The 20258-nt window shown below is 40.9% G+C and overlaps 5 protein-coding genes across 9 annotated transcripts in view; 3 read left to right on the top strand and 2 right to left on the bottom strand.

Annotated features, from left to right (window-relative positions):
* Positions 1-3517, top strand: part of LOC111461472 (proteinaceous RNase P 1, chloroplastic/mitochondrial-like) — a 7657-nt gene extending 4140 nt beyond the window's left edge. The window contains exons 3-7 of the mRNA XM_023105000.1: positions 601-690; positions 757-938; positions 2125-2245; positions 2941-3009; positions 3097-3517. Coding sequence (XP_022960768.1) covers positions 601-690; positions 757-938; positions 2125-2245; positions 2941-3009; positions 3097-3189 — 555 coding nt within the window. The 3' untranslated portion in view covers positions 3190-3517. The remainder of the gene's footprint in view (positions 1-600; positions 691-756; positions 939-2124; positions 2246-2940; positions 3010-3096) is intronic.
* Positions 3518-3906: 389 nt separating this feature from the next.
* Positions 3907-6681, top strand: LOC111461471 (leucine-rich repeat receptor-like protein CLAVATA2). Of its 2 annotated transcripts, none has more exons than XM_023104999.1 (2): positions 3907-4173; positions 4293-6681. In XM_023104999.1, the coding sequence occupies exon 2, from the start codon at positions 4316-4318 to the stop codon at positions 6578-6580; it is 2265 nt and encodes a 754-aa protein (XP_022960767.1). In that variant the 5' UTR covers positions 3907-4173; positions 4293-4315; the 3' UTR covers positions 6581-6681. The 2 variants fall into 2 exon arrangements, with proteins under 2 accessions (XP_022960767.1, XP_022960766.1); XM_023104998.1 differs by having other exon boundaries at positions 3908-4173; positions 4241-6681.
* Positions 6682-7245: 564 nt separating this feature from the next.
* Positions 7246-13014, bottom strand: LOC111461473 (protein TRIGALACTOSYLDIACYLGLYCEROL 3, chloroplastic-like). Of its 3 annotated transcripts, XM_023105002.1 has the most exons (11): positions 12474-13006; positions 12218-12439; positions 11759-11887; positions 10918-11013; positions 10756-10833; positions 9964-10025; positions 9780-9855; positions 9459-9566; positions 8301-8476; positions 8114-8198; positions 7246-7532 (listed from the first exon to the last, which is right to left on the bottom strand). In XM_023105002.1, the coding sequence occupies exons 2-11, from the start codon at positions 12416-12418 to the stop codon at positions 7494-7496; spliced, it is 1050 nt and encodes a 349-aa protein (XP_022960770.1). In that variant the 5' UTR covers positions 12419-12439; positions 12474-13006; the 3' UTR covers positions 7246-7493. The 3 variants fall into 3 exon arrangements, with proteins under 3 accessions (XP_022960770.1, XP_022960771.1, XP_022960772.1); XM_023105003.1 differs by having other exon boundaries at positions 12230-13014; XM_023105004.1 differs by lacking the exon at positions 11759-11887 and having other exon boundaries at positions 12218-13014.
* A 1053-nt stretch (positions 13015-14067) lies between these two features.
* LOC111461742 lies at positions 14068-16917 on the bottom strand. 2 transcript variants are annotated; one of them, XM_023105373.1, is made up of 3 exons: positions 16384-16917; positions 15870-16305; positions 14068-15138 (listed from the first exon to the last, which is right to left on the bottom strand). In XM_023105373.1, exons 2-3 carry the CDS (start codon positions 16196-16198, stop codon positions 14484-14486), a joined length of 984 nt encoding a protein of 327 aa, XP_022961141.1. In that variant the 5' UTR covers positions 16199-16305; positions 16384-16917; the 3' UTR covers positions 14068-14483. The 2 variants fall into 2 exon arrangements, with proteins under 2 accessions (XP_022961141.1, XP_022961142.1); XM_023105374.1 differs by having other exon boundaries at positions 16388-16917.
* A 1042-nt stretch (positions 16918-17959) lies between these two features.
* On the top strand, positions 17960-19671 carry LOC111461697 (glucan endo-1,3-beta-glucosidase, basic isoform-like). The gene is made up of 2 exons (XM_023105311.1): positions 17960-18086; positions 18668-19671. The coding sequence occupies exons 1-2, from the start codon at positions 17999-18001 to the stop codon at positions 19615-19617; spliced, it is 1038 nt and encodes a 345-aa protein (XP_022961079.1). The 5' UTR covers positions 17960-17998; the 3' UTR covers positions 19618-19671.
* Positions 19672-20258: the final 587 nt, after the last annotated feature.

Raw genomic sequence — 20258 nt, 5'->3', positions numbered from 1 at the left:
GGGGGGGGGGGGTAGATTGTGAGATCCCACATCAGTTGGGGAGCGGTAGGCTTGGGCTGTTACAAACCTTGAGGGGAAGCCCGAAGGAGAAAGCCGAAAGAGGATAATATCTGCTAGCGGTGGGCTTGGGTTGTTACAAATGGTATTAGAACCAGACACCAAACAATGTGCCAGCGAGGAGACTGAGCCCTGAAGGGGGGTGGACATGTGGCAGTGTGCCAGTAAGGATGCTGGGACCCAAAGGGGGGTGGATTGTGAGATCTCACATTGGTTGGGGAGGAGAACGAAACATTCTTTATAAGGGTGTGGAAACCTCTCCCTAGCAGACGCGTTTTAAAAACCTTGAGGGAAAGCCCGAAAGGGAAAACCGGGAAAACCCAAAAATGACAATATTGGCTAGTGGTGGGCTTGAGCCGTTACAGGTGGCCACCACGGCTTAAACCTATTCCATCCGAAGCCCTTTATTATTTCCATGGCTCTTATGGTTCACTTAGTCAATCCACAGTGGTTCTCTATCTGTTTTACATCTTTTCTTTAGAAAAGTAACATGTTAATTTATGTTGGCAAAAATCTGACTAGTTTGAAGGTGAAATACTTCAGGAGTGGCTTGAAAGGCATGGTCCTTTTGATGCTGTAATTGATGGTGCCAACGTTGGTCTTATTAATCAACATCATTTCAGCTTTATCCAGGTGATATATCTTTTGATGCTGTGTTTATTGTGATTGGTACTGAAATATACTATCTTCTAATTGCAGCTCAAAAGGGTTGTATATCAAATGCGTCAACTGAGCCCTACAAAGAGAATGCCACTCATAATTTTACATAGAAGTCGTGTTACTGGAGGTCCTGCACTGAATCCTAATAACAAGAGATTAATAGAGTCATGGAAAGATTGTGGTGCGCTCTATGCTACCCCTCATGGCTCGAATGATGACTGGTATTCATCTTTCTCGTTATTTAATTAATATTTGAAAACATCTATGTGAGATCTCACATCGGTAGGAGAGGGAAACGAAACATTTCTTATAAGGAAGTGGAAACCTTTCCATAATAGACGCGTTTTAAAACTGTGAGTCTGATGGTGATACGTAATGAGACAAAGTGGACAATATTTGCTAGTGGTGAGCTTGGGCTGTTTACAAACGGTATCAAAGCCGGATACTGGGCGGTGTGCCAGCGAGGACGTTGGACCCTCAAGGGGGGTGGATTGTGAGATCCCATATCGGTTGGAGTGGAAAACGAAACATTCCTTATAAGGGTGTGGAAGCCTCTTCGTGAGTCTGACGGGCAATATGTAATGGGATAAAGTGGACAATATCTGCTAGCGGTGGGCCTGGGGTGTTACAAGCGGTATTAGAGCCAAATACCGGGCCGTGTGTCAGTGAGGACGTTGGGTCTTCAAGGAGGGTGGATTGTGAGATCCTACGTTAGTTGGAGAGGGAAACTAAACATTCCTTATAAGGACGTGGAAACCTCTCCATAGTAGACATGTTTTAAAATTGTGAGTCTAATAGCAATACTTAACGAGACAAAGCGGACAATATTTGCTAGTGATGGGACTGGGCTGTTACAAACGGTATCAGAGCCGGATACTGGGCAATGTGCAGCGAGAACGTTGGGCCCTCAAGGGGGGTGGATTGTGAGATCCCATATCGATTGGAGCGGAAAATGAAATATTCCTTGTAAGGGTCTGGAAGCCTCTTCCTAGTAGACGCGTTTTAAAATAGTGAGTCTGACGGCAATATGTAATGGGACAAAGCGGACAATATCTACTAACGGTGGGTCTGGAGCGGTACAAGCGGTATCAGAGCCAGATACCGGGTGGTGTGTCAGTGAGGACGTTGGGTCCTTAAGGGGGGTGGATTGTGAGATCCCACATCAGTTGGAGAGGGAAACTAAACATTCCTTATAAGGTGTGGAAACCTCTCCGTAGTAGACGTGTTCTAAAATCGTGAGTCTGACGGTGATATGTAATGGGACTAGCGGTGAGCTTGAACGGTTACATTTCACCAACCGTATGAGCTCAAGTTCTTTGTTTGTGTGCATGACATTGGAAAGCTGAGTACCCTTTATGAATGCTGATTACTAGGAATTCAAACCAGTCTATTCTGTGTGTGCTACAGGTACTGGCTATATGCTGCTGTACGCTTTAAATGTTTTCTGCTGACGAACGATGAAATGAGAGACCACTTGTTCCAATTGCTTGGCAACAACTTTTTCCCGCAATGGAAGGAAAAGCATCAGGTATTTTTCATTACTTTTGGGATGTGAAATCCTACATCGATCGGGGAAGAGAACGAAACATTGTTTATAAAAGTGTGGAAACCTTTCCGTAACAGACGTAGTTTAAAAACTTTGAGAGGAAGCCTGAAAGGGAAAGCCCAAATGGGATAATATCTCCTAGCGGTGGGCTTGGGCCGTTACAAATGGTATCAAAGCCAGACACCGGGAGATGTGCCAGCGAGGAGCAGCCCCGAAGGGGGAGTGGACACGAGGCGGTGTGTCAGCAAGGACGCTGGATCCCGAATGGGGTGGACTGGGGGGTCCCATATCGATTGGAGAAGGGAACAAGTGTCAGTGAGGACGCTGGCTCTCAAAGGGGGGTGGATTGTGAAATCCCACGTTGGTTGGAGAGGAGAACAAAACATTCTTTATAAGGGCGTGGAAACCTCTCACTAGCAGATGTGTTTTTAAAACTTTGAGGGGAATCCCAAAAGAGAAGACCTAAAGAGGATAATATATGCTAGCGGCGGATTTAGGCTGTTACATTTTTATTAAGAAGTTTCATAAAATACTTAATAACTCGTGATATCCGTGATTTTTCTCTCAATTAGTTGTTCATGTCTAAATATCAATCCATATATTGGTAAGTTCAAACCCATATTTTCTTCATTGATTCAAAGTAGTGTCGTTTTAATACTTCGTCCAATGATTGGCAGATTCGAATGTCGGTATCGCAAGATGGACTAAAACTCCACATGCCTCCGCCTTATTCAGTTGTCATTCAGGTGCAACGATTAACGTGCTAAATCTTTAAAATATGAACATTCATCGTTCGTGTTTTAGATATTTGATGAATGTTGAATCTATTCCAGGAGTGTGAAAATGGAAGTTGGCACATTCCAACGGCCACAGGTGATGATCTAGAGACCCCAAAGCAATGGCTGTGTGCCACCAGAGCGAACTGATATTTGAATTTGATAGCATTTTGGTGTCTCGTAAGTCTTATATTATTGTAGCTAGCCTCCACCAACACACGACTCCGTCAGTGTCACTGTCGCCATTACCTCGTTTCATATATGAGACGAGGGAGGAGCTTCCCTTCGTCTCATTTCTGAGAGGGGAGAGAACGACAAGGGAGAAAGATGAGAGATAGAGCTCGACGCCATTTTTTTTCTAGAACTTCTTTTGTTTAACGACATTGTAACTAAGTATTCATAATCATTGTCATTATCTTCATTCATTTCATAATCATGACAATCTTTTCATTCCATTCAATTCACTTATGAACTAAAATTCTTTTGAGATTCAGTATAACATCAATGTCCTAAAACGATAAGATATTTATATTCGTATGTTTTGATCACGAATCTTTTGATGGTTTAGTCTGAAAAAATAGTTACAAATTCGAAAATGTAAGGACTAAATTATTACTGATCAAAGCTCAAGGATTCATTCTTCTGCATTTCTCGAAAACTACCTCACTAACATGTTTTGTCCTCACTCATATATCGTAAGAAAATTAACGGGAGGTCACCAACATAAAAAGCACCCTTAACTATGAAGTTTCTATGATTGAGCAACAAAAAAAGAAGATACACCATATCATAAGATCACTTTCATTTAAATGTAGTTTTCTTCGTAGTCTCTCCTCGCGTCCAACGGGAGAGAATTAGCCATTTGAGGGTCCAAAACTTGGGTCAGAAGGAAAAGGATCGAGTGGACACACAGACCAACAAGCTCACTCACTTTTTCACTTTAAATCTCTACCGTCCCTAGTCGAAGTTCCGCTTTTCCCCCTTTAATGGCTCTGCTTTTTTCTCTCCATAAACAAGGCGAAGAAGACATGTAATGAGAGAATCTCTGTTCTACTGCGACCTCCGATAACCCACAATCCCATAAAAACAAAACCCCCATCTGCCGCTGCTTCCTATCTCGCTTCATTTCCACTCGTAAGTCTCTATTTCTCATTCTATGTTCTGTGTTATGTACCATTATCTCATCGATGGTCTTGTTTAGGCAAATGGGGTTTTACTAAAATTGATTCTTCTGGCTGTTTTTGGAGTTCTAGTGAAATTGGTTCGTTTCTCAGTGATGAACAGGAACTGGGTTTTTGGTAAATCGATTCCGTTTCCCTGTATGAGGGTTTTCTGGGTTTGTTCTTCATTAGCAGCCCAGAAATGGGTTTCTTCTTTCTCTCCTTCTAAGTCGCTTGATTGGCATGCTCTGTTGTTCTTATTCTTGGTGATTCTTTGCTTAAACCCTTCCCACTCAGTGGACCTTAACCCTCAAGATGGGGCCTCTCTTTTAGCGTTCAAATCATCGATTCAAGACCCAAATAAGAATTTATCAAGCTGGATTGGTTCTAACTGTTCAGATTGGACTGGAATCGCTTGTGAAAACAAGACTGGTAGAGTGGTTTCCATTAAACTCTCTGATATGAACTTGTCTGGCCAAATTAACCCTGGATTATGTAACCTTTCATTTCTTGAGCATCTGATTTTATCCCAGAACAACTTTTCTTGCTCAATACCGACGTGTTTCGGTAATTTGATCCGTCTTCGAACTGTTGATTTGAGTGGTAATCGGTTTCAAGGTGTTGTGCCTGAGACATTGATGAAGCTAGAGAACTTGGAAGAGCTTGTTTTGGTTGGGAACCAATACTTAAAGGGTCCTATTCCTTCTTGGATTGGGAACTTTTCAACAAAGCTGCAGAAACTTGATCTGGGTTTCAATTCTTTTAGTGGTGAACTGCCTGAGAGTTTGTCGAACTCGACGTCCCTTAAGTATTTGGATCTTCGAAATAACTATTTGAAAGGAAATGTGTTCGATTTCCAGCAGCCTTTGGTTTTGCTGAATCTCATGTCGAATCGATTTTCTGGAACGCTACCTTGTTTTTCAGCTTGCAAGCAGTCACTCACAGTTTTGAATTTGGCTAACAATTCTATTTTTGGAGGCGTGCCAACGTGTATCGCATCGCTTCGTGCTTTGGTTCAGTTGAATCTATCATCGAATCATTTAACTTACAAGATGTCTCCTAGACTCCTGTTTTCGGAGCAGCTACTCGTGTTGGACTTGAGTAACAATGATATATATGGCCCTCTTCCGAGCAGGATCGTGGAGACGATAGAGAAATCAGGGCTTGTTCTTCTTGACTTGTCTCACAATCGATTTTCGGGTGGAATTCCATCGAAGATCACGGAACTGAGAAGTTTGCAGGCGTTGTTTCTTTCGCACAATCTCCTTGTCGGGGAAATTCCTGCAAGGATTGGGAATCTGACATATCTCCAAGTCATTGATCTCTCGTATAACTTCTTATCGGGCTCGATTCCGTTGAACATTGTTGGATGCTTTCAATTACTTGCTTTGATACTCAACAACAATAATCTTTCTGGTGAGATTCAACCTGAGCTTGATGCATTGGATAGTCTGAAGATATTAGACATTAGCAACAACATGATTTCTGGTGAAGTACCACTGACTTTGGCAGGATGTAAATCGTTGGAGATCGTTGATTTCAGCTCCAACAATCTGTCGGGAAATTTGAACGATGCGATAACGAAATGGTCGAACCTGAGATATCTCTCCCTCGCTCGCAACAAGTTCATAGGTAACCTTCCCAGTTGGTTGTTTGCATTTGAAGTAATTCAGCTGATGGACTTCTCAAGCAACAAATTTTCTGGCTCCATACCTGATGTCAACTTCAACATATGCTCGAATTTTAACAGCGGCGACATTAGTAGGCCATCGAAAGATCCATTCGCAGCAAAGAAAGTTGTGAATTTTAAAGTTTCTACCGTTGTAGATGTCGGTAGCGAATTACGATTCAATTATGATCTGTCTTCAGCTGTTGGAATCGATTTGTCGAATAATCTGTTACACGGGTCGATCCCGGAAGGTCTATTTTCACTAGAGGGTCTGCAATACTTGAACTTATCATATAACTCTCTTGAAGGACAGCTTCCTGGGTTAGAGAACATGCAGAGTGTAAGAGCCTTAGATTTGTCCCACAATTATCTGTCTGGTGAAATCCCAGGAAATATATCCATACTCGAGGATTTGACTCTTCTCGATCTGTCGTATAACTGCTTCTCGGGTTTGGTTTCAGAGAAGCAGGGATTCAAGCGGTTCCCAGGTGCATTTGCTGGGAATCCAGAACTGTGTGTGGAGTCTTCGGGCGAAGGGTGTCGTTCCACTGGGTATCCAACTGTTCCGGGGAAGATCTCAGATTCGGAATCGGAGGGGCCGATATCGGTTTGGGTTTTCTGTTTGAGTGCATTTGTTAGTTTCTACTTAGGTACTGTTTCCCTGTTGTGTTCTGCTAGAGCAAGAAACTACTTTCTCCACACAAAAGCTTAATCAAGTGTAGGAATTGCTCTCTTGTATATTCCTTTTACCTTGAGAGTTAGCATCATCCTAGGTTAATGAACATATTGTCTATCTTTTTTACCCCAATTCTTCTTTCTTCTGTTCTTTTTAGTTTTTAGTACGATCGTTATGTGTGATCCTGCATCGGTTGGAGAGGAGAACGAAACATTCTTTATAAGGGTGTGAAAATCTCTTCTTAGCAGACGCGTTTTAAAAATCTTGAGGAAGGCCAAAAGGAAAAACTCAAAGAGGATAATATTAGTTAATGGTGGTTTTGGACCGTGGCAAATGGTATCAGAGCTAGACACTAGGCGATGTGCCAGCGAAAAAGCTGAGTCCAGAAGATGAGTGAACATGAGACAATGTGCCAACAAAGATACTGAGCCTTGAAGGGAGGGTGTATTAGAGGGTTCTACATTGATTAGAGAAAGGAATGAGTACCAACAGGATGCCGGTAGATTGTGAGATCCCACATCAGTTAGGGAGAGCGAAACATTTTTATAAGGGTGTGAAAACCTCTCCCTAATATACGTGTTTTAAAAATCTTGAGGGAAAGCTCGAAAGAGAAAGCCCAAAGATATCAGCTAGCGGTGAGCTTGGGCCGTTACAACTTATGAAATATTTGAACCTCTGACCTCATTCTTGGAAGTGTCAACTAAATTTTTGAACGTTTAATTTTATTGGTTAATATCGATTCATCCCAGCAAAACAATAACAATGTCAACATGATATCATATGATTTAAACTTCTAGCATTTGCTGCTACAGAATATATGCTAAAGGCATAGGAAACAACATTGTGTAGAATTGGTCCATTAGAACTTATCTATCTGTCTTCCCTGTAACTAAGCTCTCTTACCTCCTGAGAGTTAGGAATGGTGAGTGTACGATCATTAGTGTATCTGCTAGTACTTAATCGGACCATCCAAGCTTCCCGACGCAAACTGAAAACAAGAACATAGTATGAATTAAAATAGACTCAGATACATAACTCCTTGAGCTATATGTGAGATCCCACATCGATTGGAGAGGGAAATAGAGCATTCCCTTTAAGGGTGTGGAAGGGTGTGGAAACCTCTCCTTAGTAGACATATTTTAATATCGGCTAGCAGTGGGCTTGGGCTGTTACAACTGGTATCAGAGTCAGACATCAGACAGCGTGAGCGAGGACGCTAAGCCCCCAAAGGAGGTGGGTTGTGGGATCCCACATCAGTTGGAGAGAGGAACAAAATATTCCTTACAAGGGTGTGGCAACCTTTCCCTAGTAGACGTGTTTTAAAACCGTGAGGCTAACAACGATACGTAACTTGCCAAAACGAACAATATCTACTAATGGTGGGTTTTGGGGCCTAGCGTCTTCACTGACACTTGTTTCTCTCTTCAATCGACGTGGGATCTCAAAATCCACCTCCTTTCGGGGCTCAACATCCTCGTTGGCACACCGCCCAATGTTTATAGCTCTGATACCAACTGTAGCGGTGGATTTAAGCTATTACACATAGAACGTGAAAGCATGAGTCATTACCTGCTGAACGATTGGATTAGTAGAAGTTGTAAATTCATGAGTCATTCCTTGCCAGACAACCTTTCCCTCATGTAAAAATATTAACCTACACAACATCAAATTTTGTTCTTTTAAGGATTCGCCACCAAAATCATTTACATTTATAAGCAGCAGCAAGAGGTCGTAAAACAGCAGCTAAAACTGTAACCTGTCAACAGCTCTCCTAATGGTACTATGTTGGTGGGTGACAACAATATAGGACGCAATGTTCCCAGGCTTCCCACTAGCATCCTCACCCTTAATATGAACAGAACGTATAAGATCTTCAACAACAGTTGATGCAATTGGGTCAAGTCCAGCAGTTGGTTCATCATACAACACCACCTGATTACGTTTGATTGTAATCACAGTCAAGTTTGTTGCCATTTACTTCAAACGGAATAATATGATTACCACTTCACTATCTAAGTTTGAACCAACCATAGACATAATATAGGAACCACATTTGAAAATGCTTCGAGATTTATGAAACCGGTCGGATTAACAATAATACTTCCTTCCTAGCTTGCATCTCGCGTTAAATATTAACGCTAAATCTGTAACAGCTTAAGCCTACCGCAGTAGATATCCTCCTCTTTGGGCTTTCCCGTCTAGACGTATGTTAGGGAGAGGTTTCCATACCCTTATAAAGAATGTTTTGTTTCCCTCTCCAATCGATGTGGGATCTCATAATCTACCTTCTTTCGGGATCTAACATCCTCGCTGGCATTCGTTCTTCTCTCCAATCGATGTGGAATCTCACAATCCACCCCTTTCGGGGTCCATTGTGAGATCCCACATCGGTTGGAGAGGGGAACAAACCATTTTTTATAAGGGAGTGAAATCTCTGCCTAGGAGATGCATTTTATAAGGGGGCGAAAACCTCACTGGCACTTGTTCCTCTCTCCAATCGATTAGGGATCTCACAATCCACCCCTCTTCGGGCCCACTCTGAGATCCCACATCAGTTGAAGTGGGGAACAAAACATTCTTTATAAGGGAGTGAAATCTCTCCCCAGCAGACGCATTCTATAAGAGTGAAAACCTCACTGGCACTTGTTCCTCTCTCCAATTGATGTGGGATCTCACAATCCACCTCTTCGGAGTCCATTGTGAGATCCCACATCAGTTGGAGAGCGGAACAAAACATTCTTTACAAGGGTGTGGAAACCTCTCCCTAGCAGATGCGTTTTAAAACCTTGAGAGACAGTCCGAAAGGGAAAGCCCAAAGAAGACAATATCTATTAGCAGTGGGTTTGGACAGTTACAAAATACATCAAATCTAATGTCACCAGGAACTTAAAATGCCAGAAGATGAACGAGATACCTCTGGCTCAACTTCTTTCCTCGTGTTATCAAATATTATAGACCTAGCTAAAGCAACTCGTTTCTTCATTCCACCTGATAATTCCGAAGGTAACCGATCCTCAACTCCCTAACAAAACAAAAGGTTAAAATATGAAATATCAGAAAGTTTCGAAGCACTTCCTACAACGAAACATACTACATATTCGAGGATGTGTAAGCAAGAAACGTCAGCTCGTTACATCGATAGATAGATGTAGTTATATCTTAGTAGGAAATTTAACACCAAGGGAACTTGGAAGCTATAAGTATGCATCATCTTATAAACAAATGACAGTCAAACCTTCAACCCAACAGCAGCTAAGTTCTCAGTTACCAATGCTGAAATTTGTTCTTCAGACAAGCTTGAATTTTCATATCTAAGCAGTAAACAAGAACACAAATGAGACGAACCCTTCAGCACTGAATACATATATGTAATGAAAATTGTGGCAAGACTTGTTTTTTCTAAGAAATAAGTTCCTTACAACAGGAAGCCAACATTTTGCCGAACAGTTAACGAGTCAAAAAGCGCCGCACTCTGAAAAACCTATAGGTAGAGAAGAACGAACGAACGAACGAACGAAACATGTTAAGAATTGAATACAAATCTAGAATTTTTAAATTTACAATGGAACCTGAAAGCTTAAGTTGATGGGCTACAATAAATATATTTTAGTTCTTCGTTTAGATATTTAAATATGAAAGTTTACGTGTGTAATGACCCACATCCACCGCTAGCAGATATTGTCCTCTTTGGGTTTTCCCTTTCGGGCTTCCCCTCAAGGCTTTAAAACGTGTCTACTAGGGGAAGGTTTCCACACCCTTATAAATGGTGGTTTGTTCTCCTCCCCAACCAAAGTGGGACATCACAATCCACCCCCCTTCGGGGCCCAGCGTCCTCGCTGGTACTCTTTCCTTCCTCTAATCGATGTGGGACCGCACCGAAATCCACCCCTTTTGGGGCCCAGTGTCCTTACTGGCACACCGCCTCGTATCTACCCCCCTTCGGGGAACAGCGAGAAGGCTGGCACATCGTCTGGTGTCTGGCTCTGATACCATTTGTAACGACCCAGATCCACCGCTAGCAGATATTGTTCTCTTTGGGTTTTCCCTTTCGGGCTTCCCATCAAGGCTTTAAAACGCGTGTGCTAGGGGAAGGTTTCCACACTCTTATAAATGGTGGTTTGTTCTCCTCCCCAACCAATGTGGGACATCACAACGTGTCTGCCTAACTCGAATATAGTTTAAATATATACTAAGTTAGAGAAAATTCTAACCAATCCAATTCGAATACCAGATAGCTCCTCATCATCGATCAAACCAGCTCGCTTTCTACCTCGAATGTATACCTCTCCCTGTTCACGGTACCAGAAATCGAATGAGGAGAGCTGTATAAACCTGGAAATCTGGAAAATGCTCAAAGACAGTCATTAATGTACCTTGTCTGGAGAAAGAAGACCTGCAATGATCTTCAGTATTGTAGACTTCCCAGTACCAGAAGGCCCAATTACTCCCACAGCTTCTCCATGTCTAATCTATACACATAAAAATGGGAGAGGAACAAAGATGAATAAATATAAAACAAAGAGATTAGCTGATAGAAGAGCTGTGAGAATCTTGACGTAGAGGTAAGGAGACTGAACGGAAAATTTCTCATTTGTAGTGATAATGGAGGACATTTCTCCCGATCAAAGTTTTCGAAAAAATGTCAAGATACAGCGTAGCTGAACATAACCACCATAACCTCATGGAAGCGGGACACGAAGAGAATAAGCCTTTCGGTTTACTCTCGGCCCTTGTTGTCTTCCTTAACGTCCTATCTACACACGTACTTGTCTTGTTACGAGTGGGTCAGCACCTTTGAAAGAAACGGAGGACTTCCCTCCCCCTAGAAGGAATGTTTTGTTCTCCTATCCAACCTATATGAGATCTCACAATCCACCCTCCTTGGAAGCCCAACGTCCTCACTAGCACACCGCTCAGTATCTGGCTCTTATACCATTTGTAACAGCCCATGCCTACCGCTAACAGATATTGTCTTCTTTAGGCTTTCCCTTTCGGGCTTCCCCTCAAGGTTTTTAAAACACATCTTCTAGGGAGAGGTTTCTACGCCCTTATAAGGAATGTGTCGTTCTCCTCTCCAACCGACGTGGGATCTCACATAAGCACAAAATGTAAATGGTAATGGAAGTGTACACAGAACACTTGCCCTTAGAAATCCCAAGAAATTGCATAAAACTGAAAAAGGAAATGAACTACAAAAGCAGAAATGTGAATCACCTTGAAGTTCACACCTCTCAATATATGCTTTTCTCCAAAGGATTTGTAGACATTTCTACACTCAATAAGAACATCAGACTCATCCTTGTCCTCATTTTCTGGGCTTATATGTTCTGATCTAAACGAGTCCTGATAATATAATCCTTGTTAAATATGAACCACAATACACAAATGAAGATACTCACTGAACGCAAGTGCACAGTGAAAGTAAACAAAGCTAGAAAGTATATACGCCTTGTCGCTAATTATGGATGCTTAAATTGATAGCTAAAATGGCAATAAAATGAAGAAACATTATGAACAATCAGATATTAACTACGACCAAGACGATCAGGGGCACAGCAGAAGCAATCAAACAGGAAAATCATAGAGTTTGCAGACATACGAACAATTCTCAAATGCACAGGACGCAGCAAATAGAAGAACACAAAGAAATGAATCAAGAAGTGAAAGATGTACAATGGAATTTACGGCGGCAGGTGACCCATTACTCTTTAAGTACGTTGGAGGCGCAATGCAATTACGAAAAACAACCCTTCTCCGATCCTTTTTCTTTAAACAGAACGAATTGTGCGCATCAAGAACAGTTACTTTACGCGATCGAGAGGAACAATCGGGTACTGTTAATGGGAAGAACACCGAACCCGATAAAGAAACCATGTTATCGGGATTGACCAATAAAAGGGTCGATGAATTTTGAGATTTTGAAGCTGACCCAGGATTCAACTAATCCAAAATCGACCTCCTACTGACTTATTAAAGAAACCCACATAGGATTAAGAGAACCCCCTCCTGAAAACTCGATTTAATCTTGCAACTCAAGCAAAGGATGGTATAACGAATTGTGCTTTAGAATGAACTCGAAATGCTGCAGTGGTTTCCCAGAAGAAGATCTGGGAAGATGAAGAAAAGAGATGGGAATGTGAAGAAACTTTGAAGATTGAAGGGAACCCACAGAGTTATTGGCCTTCGTAGACTTGCCGCGGTTACGTGATGAACTGGGTTTGCGACGAGACGTCGCCTTGTGCGTCCTTTCACTTCAATTTAGTTCTTTTTTGGCAGTTTTTCTTCATGGGTTCGTCTTATTTGTAATGAGATTAGCAAGCTGATAGCAATGTAGGAAAGTTTGATCATATTGCTTCCTATCCAAGCCTTGGTGGATTCTTGGTCCCTGCCCACGGATGCTTCACCTTAAAGAAGGCTATCTCTTAACCCCAAGCTCATGACTATGAAGACTTTATCAAGGTTTCTAGGATTTCTAGCAGTTCATTTAATTGGAGTGTACAAATATTAAAGGTGCAAGAGGAAAGCATACCATTAGATGGTTTAATAGAGTTCACTCACAATCAGTCATATAAATATAAAGCGAAGGATGAATGCACTGGGATAATATTCCCTCTGTATAATAGTTCAAGTCTATCGCTAGTAGACTCTTCTTTCGGCTTTCTCTTTCGACTTTTCTTCAAGGTTTTTAAAACGCGTTTGTTAAAACGAAATTTCTCACCAACCAAGGTGGGCTTTCACAATCTCCCTTTGGGCCTAGCCTCCTTGCAGACACTCGTTCCTTTCTCTAGTCGATGTGAGACCCCCTAATCCACCCTCTCTAATGTCCTTTTTGACACATTGTCTCGTGTCCACCCCCCCTTCAGGGTTCTACCTCCTCGCTGACACATTGCTCGGTGTTTGACTTTAATACCATTTGTAATAGCATAAACCCATGATTTTTAAAACGCATCTGCTACGAAGAGGTTTCCACACCTTTATAAAAAAAGGTTTCGTTCTTCTCTCCAACCAATGTCATTGTTGCCTTAATGAATTTTAAGCGAGTCTAGACAAAATGATATATTTTTGCCAACAATGACTTCATGACCTACAAAATCAAACAACTATTGCCCACCTCTAAGCCAAAGAGATGAAGCTCCAACACTTGATGGAAGGGGAGGTTGATTACTTCCAATTCATTTGTAATTATGTTTTTCAATTTTGTTCCGTTTTATTAGATTTGCATACAAGTTATAACACAATATCAATAGATTTGCATACAAGTTATAACACTATCAAAAGATCCGGATATAAACGTTTGTCATAAAACAAATACAGAAAAAGATTTTAGATAGAACATCATTAATCGACCCGAGCTTAAGAATTTAGAGTCCTATTAAACATTTAGACACAAAAGTAAGAGTTCAAAAATTCATTAACCATTGTTGTTCAAAGACCTAAACACACAACCCTAACTGTTCAAGAACTAAACACCGTGTATAATCTGAGTAAGCAATTGGTTTATGAAATGGTTTGGAAGATGAAAATAATGAACTGGACATGATTAAAGCTTGTAGATCAAAAAAAGAAGCTCCAAGCTATTGAATAGAGATTACAAAGAGTACATACAACAAAAAGGCACACAGGAGAAGAGAGAAGGCACTCTTTTCCTTTTTCAAGCTAATCACCATACAAAGGAAAAGCCATTTTCTTCTTTCTAGTGATCAATGAAATGAAATGTGTTGCTACTCAAACATGCTCAAGGGTTGGCCAATTTCTCCTGGATTCTCCATAAAACCAGTCAAGGAGCTGAAAGTGTCAATGGCATTCTCATCCACCAAGACTAGCAAGCAATACGAACTATATGAACGGTTGATAGCTTAGCTTCCTATATTCATCTTTCACATATTGGGAACTCGGTCCGGACAATACAAAGAGAATGCTAGTACTACTACTACTACTACTAAGGCTTCGATCGTCTGAACTCGAACCAGATCTCGTAGTGATTGAAAAGCAAACTATCGTGTGTGCGCTTTCCTAGATACTCAAGTCCTAAGTTCATTAGACGCTTTGTACATTCCTCCCCGCCCAACCGTGAACAGAACTTTATGTTATGGGACACAAAGATTCGTCCATCGTATGGCTTTAATTTGTTAGCAAGCCTCTCTAGTCCAACCCAGACAAGCTTATCAGGCATATGAAGGAACACAGCACTAGCATATATCAAATCATAAAGAACTTCAGAGCCAAACTTATTGAAGTCCATGTCCTCTCCTTTCACAATTAATGGGCGCTTGCTTAAGAGACCTTGAGATGGAAGCTCATACCTAAAGGCAGCCATCATAGAGAGCTCATCCCTCTCAAGACAATGGTAATGTCCACGCTTAAGGTATCGTATGAAATGCAAGCCAACTCGTAGAGTGCCACACCCAATCTCCAAAACGTGTGCATCCGGCGTTATATGAGAGAACTCAGCTAGGTACTCAAACACATCTCGCCCGCCTGCCCAAGGTTCACCATAGTTACTATGGTGTTCTTCTACCAGGAGCTCACCAGGGCATGGCAGTGCTGTTCGGTTCTGTTCGTCGGATCCCTCATAATGTGATATACCCTTGAACCTATCATGAATTTTACAAATTACATCAATAATGGATAAAGTATTCATATTACACATACAAAGAGGAACAATGTTACTTGAACAATGAACACACAGCGATGCAAATGTACCAAAGTTGCAATAGATCAACGAATAAGTAAATTGGCCGACGTAAATCATAAGAAATTATTCAAGGATTATAGACATTCTAGGCAGAACATTCAAGCAAGTTTGAATTACTATCATAAAAATTGTTCAGACTTTCCATTCATATTCCATAATGGTACGAACAATGAACAAGTAAAAACAAAGATACCAAAGTTATAATAGATCAAAGAAGAAATAATTTGACCAATAAATCCATAAACATCAATCAACAAAGCTTTGAAGGATTTCTATGCAGCGCATACAAGGAAGTTGATATATTATCATGGAAACTATCCATTTTTTGTTCATATTTCAAAATGATGTGAAGTAAAATTCTAGCTCTTATCGATTCGATAACAATCTTAGGATGGCCCAAGAACAATTCTTAACAACGCAGAGGAACGCAGGTAAGCAACTATCTATAATAATCTTAGGATGGCCCAAGAACAATTCTTATCAAGAATCGAGGCTCAATTCTAGATATTCAACACAAATGACAATAAACAACCACAAATTAGTGCAAAGTGCAAGACTAAGTTTGTTTTTCAGTTCATCTAATCTCGTTTGACTAAGAAGAGAGGAAGAGCCATTAGTTATATTACTCACTGTCTGAGATCTTCAAGTTGTTGAGCCCTAGTGCGAGGGTTGATGCCTTTTCGGAGCACATTATCATGCATCTGCAACCCATTAGCTTTGATCTGATCCTTCACCCAATCAACATCTTCTTTGTTTGTCAGAACCCCATCACGAATCTGGGCTCCGGCGTCGGCAGCAATACTGGAGACAACAATGTGGGGAGAAACAGGGCATGGACAAGAGGAGAAATTGGAGATAAAGAAGAAGCAAAAGAGAATCACAGCGAAGGCACTGAGTAAGAGCACCGGAAATGTCACGACAATCCCTTTCGGAGACGATGATGAGGACCACAGCGCCATTAACAAAACTCAATTGAAAGAAAAGATGTGTGGTTTCAGGCTAATGAGAAATTGCCGACGAGTTCTTACCCAAAATCGGCCTTAAACTTAATTCCAATCGTCCGAACCTAAATGCCAAGAGATCCATAATTAGAAACAGATTTCGAACACCTAATCGAATTCAAAAAGTTTAGATTAACTGATACCTACTAATCCTTGCCACAAAAAACTTGGATCTCGACTCGAACTCACAGATCCACAGGCAATGGTTGTTCAAATTCAAGGTCCATCAGGTTGTGAGTCACAAATCCAAACACACAACTAGATTGAGTTTACAGATCTGGATTGCAGGAGCGTTTGCAAAACCGCCACACCGCAGCTGAAAGAGTCGTCGCCGGTGGTCGAGCGTCAGGGTACTCGTCGCTGCAACAGAAAGCAAGCCGCACCGTCAATGCTCGTGGTTCGCCGGAGAAGGTGGCTCAAGCCCGTCGGCACGTGGGACACTGTTCGTACGTGGGTTTTGAGCGGTGCAGAACGCGAAGTGGGCGTTCACAGGATGGATTTGCGCAGACGCCTGAGGCGGCAGAGAGAGGGTAGCGTTCCCGGAGAAGCAGGTGGGTGGCCGGAGACGCTGCAGAGAGGGGTGGCTGAAGCTCCAGGAGCTAACAATTCGTGAGGTTACGGTTTCTTTAACCTCTCCGCTATCTTCTTTCCTCTGTAATTTTCCCTACAAAATAGGGTCTGAAAAATCATAGTAAAAGTTCAAGATTTGATGGTTTGGCCCAACAAATTCCATATATGCAAATCTAACCCAAAAATAATTATGAATGTAGCCCAATTTAAAATTATTTACAATTACACCCCAATTTTAGAAACGTTCACTCGACCCGCAACGCTCGTGTGGGCTAAGCTTTTAAGTAAGGACCATAACATGTTTAAAACGACTTATGTGGGTTCGTGAGAATAGACTTCAATCTTAAAACTAACTAGAAAAAGTCGAATAAGTAACGTAGTCATGTTGCATGGGACGTTGAGAATGTCAAGGCCATTAGATGCAGAATCTATATTCCAAATCTCGATCTAAATCCTAAGCAATAACATCGAGCAAATAATTATTGGATCGAGACACGGTTGTTTATTTTTGAGAACCGAGTCAAGAAAAACAATAGGGTTAGTGATGGAACGATGATAAGAAATATCATCTGTCCAATCAGGTTGGAACGTATTAATTAAATGGGTATTGAATTTACCACTAAATTTAATGGGTCACTACTCTACCCATATTTTATTGACTATTTCAAGTCAAAATGAGGGAAGTCTTAACCAAAATACAAACCAAAATTTATTTTTATATTAAACATTTACGAGCCGTAATACGTATTGATTTAAAATACATATTCACCTGCTAAATTTTAAAGTCGTTGAGATCACTCCTAAACGTGTTTTTAATCACTGGATTAAACGCAGTTTTCGCATGTTCAAGTCATAAAAGCAAAGTGATTTCAACGATTTCAAAATCACTTTCAAACCATGCTCGAATTCAAATCAGGCCCATCGAGAAATGTTTCCGATCAACCTATTGATACGAATTTAGGGTTCTTCCCACTCTCTCTCTCCGCGTTCCTCTTTTTTCTCTCTAGACCATTCAAAGTCTTGAAGAATTGGAAATAATGAACAAAAATGGACTTTGGAAGCTATGAACCAAAAGTTAAGGCAAAAATTTCACTATAAAATGAGGTAACCTAAGAGCATTGATATGAGCATTAGAAAAGGCATATTTTTCTTGTATTCCTATAGTTTCCTTTGTGTTTTGCTCTATCCATGGCTATCTTCTTCTCCAATGCTAATGGCCTCTCTACTTTCTTCTTATCTCTTCTTTGGCTACTATTTGCAAGCATGCATCTAACAAGTTAGTATCTCTCCCGTTCTTTCGTAAATGTTTGAACTTTATCGATTACGTGCGTACCATCTGATAATCGAGTAGGGTTTGAACTTTAAAATGTTATTCGATTCTATTTTAAACTTTAGATCAATGGATATGCTGAACAGTGTAAAACGTTTAACTGTGGCATTATTGCAGTTTCCTTGGCTCTCTCTCTCTCGTAAATGTTTAAACTTTATCCATTACGTGCATACCCATGTGACAATCGAGTCATGTTTGAACTTTAAAACGTTATTCGATTTGATTTTAAACTTCAGATCAATAGGTATATGAAACAGTGTAAAACGTTTAATTGTGGCATTGTTGCAGTTTCCTTGGCTCTCTCTCTCTCTCTCGTAAATGTTTGAACTTTATCCATTACGTGCATACCCATGTGACAATTGAGTCATTTTTTAACTTTAAAATGTTATTCGATATGATTTTAAACTTCAGATCAATAGGTATGTAGAATAGTGTAAAACGTTTAACTATGGGATTGTAGCAGTTTCATTGAATAATTGATATCTTATCTATCTGCTGAGCTAACCCTTTTACTCAATTTCATGCAGGTGCTCAAATAGGTGTGTGTTATGGACAACTCGGAAACGACCTACCATCTCCCGTGGAAGTTATCGAGCTTTACAAACAAAACAACATCCAAAGAATGCGACTTTACGCTCTAAACCATCCTACTTTCGACGCTCTACGAGGCTCGAACATCGAGCTCATGCTTGGAATTCCGAACAACGAGCTCGAAGATCTAGCCAACTTCCAAGAAAAAGCTGATTCATGGGTTCATGACAACCTCGTAAGCTTTGGTGACGTAAAATTCAAGTACATTGTGGTTGGAAACGAAATAAAAACATACGACCAAGCTGCTAGTTTCCTCGTACCAGCCATGCAAAATATCCAAAATGCCATTTCAGCTGTGGGTTTAGAAGGCCAAATCAAGGTATCAACCGCATTCGACACTGGAATTCTTGCAGAATCCTACCCTCCTTCAAAGGGTTCCTTCAAAACCGACTATCTTCCGATCCTTAACCCGACCATTCGCTTCCTTCTCGACAATAACGCCCCGTTGCTCGTAAACGTGTACCCGTACTTCAGTTACGTCGCAAACACGGCCGATATTTCTATGGATTATGCACTTTTTAGAGGAGCATCTCCATCTGTTGAAGATGGTCAATTTGTTTACCATAATTTGTTTGATGCCATTTTGGATGCTGTTTATTCTGCTTTGGAGAAGGCGGGCGGCGATGGGCTGGAAATTGTTGTATCGGAGACCGGTTGGCCGACGGAGGGCGGCGAGGCGGCGACGGTGGAGAATGCAAACACGTACAACAACAATTTGATTCAACATGTGAAAGAAGGGACACCCAAGAGAAGTGGAAAGCCTGTGGAAACCTATGTGTTTGCTATGTTCGATGAGAATGAGAAGACAACGCCACCGGAGGTTGAGAAACATTGGGGTTTGTTCTCTCCAAGCAAGATGCCCAAGTACGAGGTTAACTTCAACTAAATTCCTATAGTATCTTTGTCGGAATCTTTTATTTAATAATTAAAGTATTGAAATCTTCGGTTGTGTATCCAAATACATTTTTATATATATAGTGGATCGTTATTCAATTTTAGAATAAATTTGTCAGGATCTAATTTTTAAATTTGCCTGTTCGAAGCATAGATTATGATCGTGGCTAACTTGACGGTGTAAAAGTAAGAAGTAATCACAAAATAACAGTTAAGACATTCTAACCTTGGTTCACGTGTTCAAGTCAAGATAAGGAATGAAGAATAGTATCGAAAGTTATAATGGTTCACTCCAGACTCGAGATTACGTCCAAATTTTTGCACGTTCTGTTGTGATAAAGATTACAAACGGCCCTTGAATTCATACTACAAATCGACTATCAAATATCACAACTTGTTAGCATGAGATAAATAACGAACGAAAACATTCTAACTCTATGCATGAAACGCAAGATATTCACTCCCGAACCTCTCACTGGACTGCAAAAATCACATATACAAAAAAACCAACTCTTGGTAATACAAATATATATGTATTGCCTAACAAGACCTAGCCCAAAGATAGGCCAAAATAATGGCCTAATCCCAAGATTTAACAAAGAAACATTTCCATGCTCGTACCTTTGGGTTGTT

Source organism: Cucurbita moschata, unplaced genomic scaffold (genome assembly GCF_002738365.1).
Source record: "Cucurbita moschata cultivar Rifu unplaced genomic scaffold, Cmos_1.0 Cmo_Scf00025, whole genome shotgun sequence".
In the NCBI taxonomy this organism is placed as follows: domain Eukaryota; kingdom Viridiplantae; phylum Streptophyta; class Magnoliopsida; order Cucurbitales; family Cucurbitaceae; genus Cucurbita; species Cucurbita moschata.
Note: the sequence above shows the minus strand (reverse complement) of the source record. Positions and strands in the feature narration are given on the sequence as shown.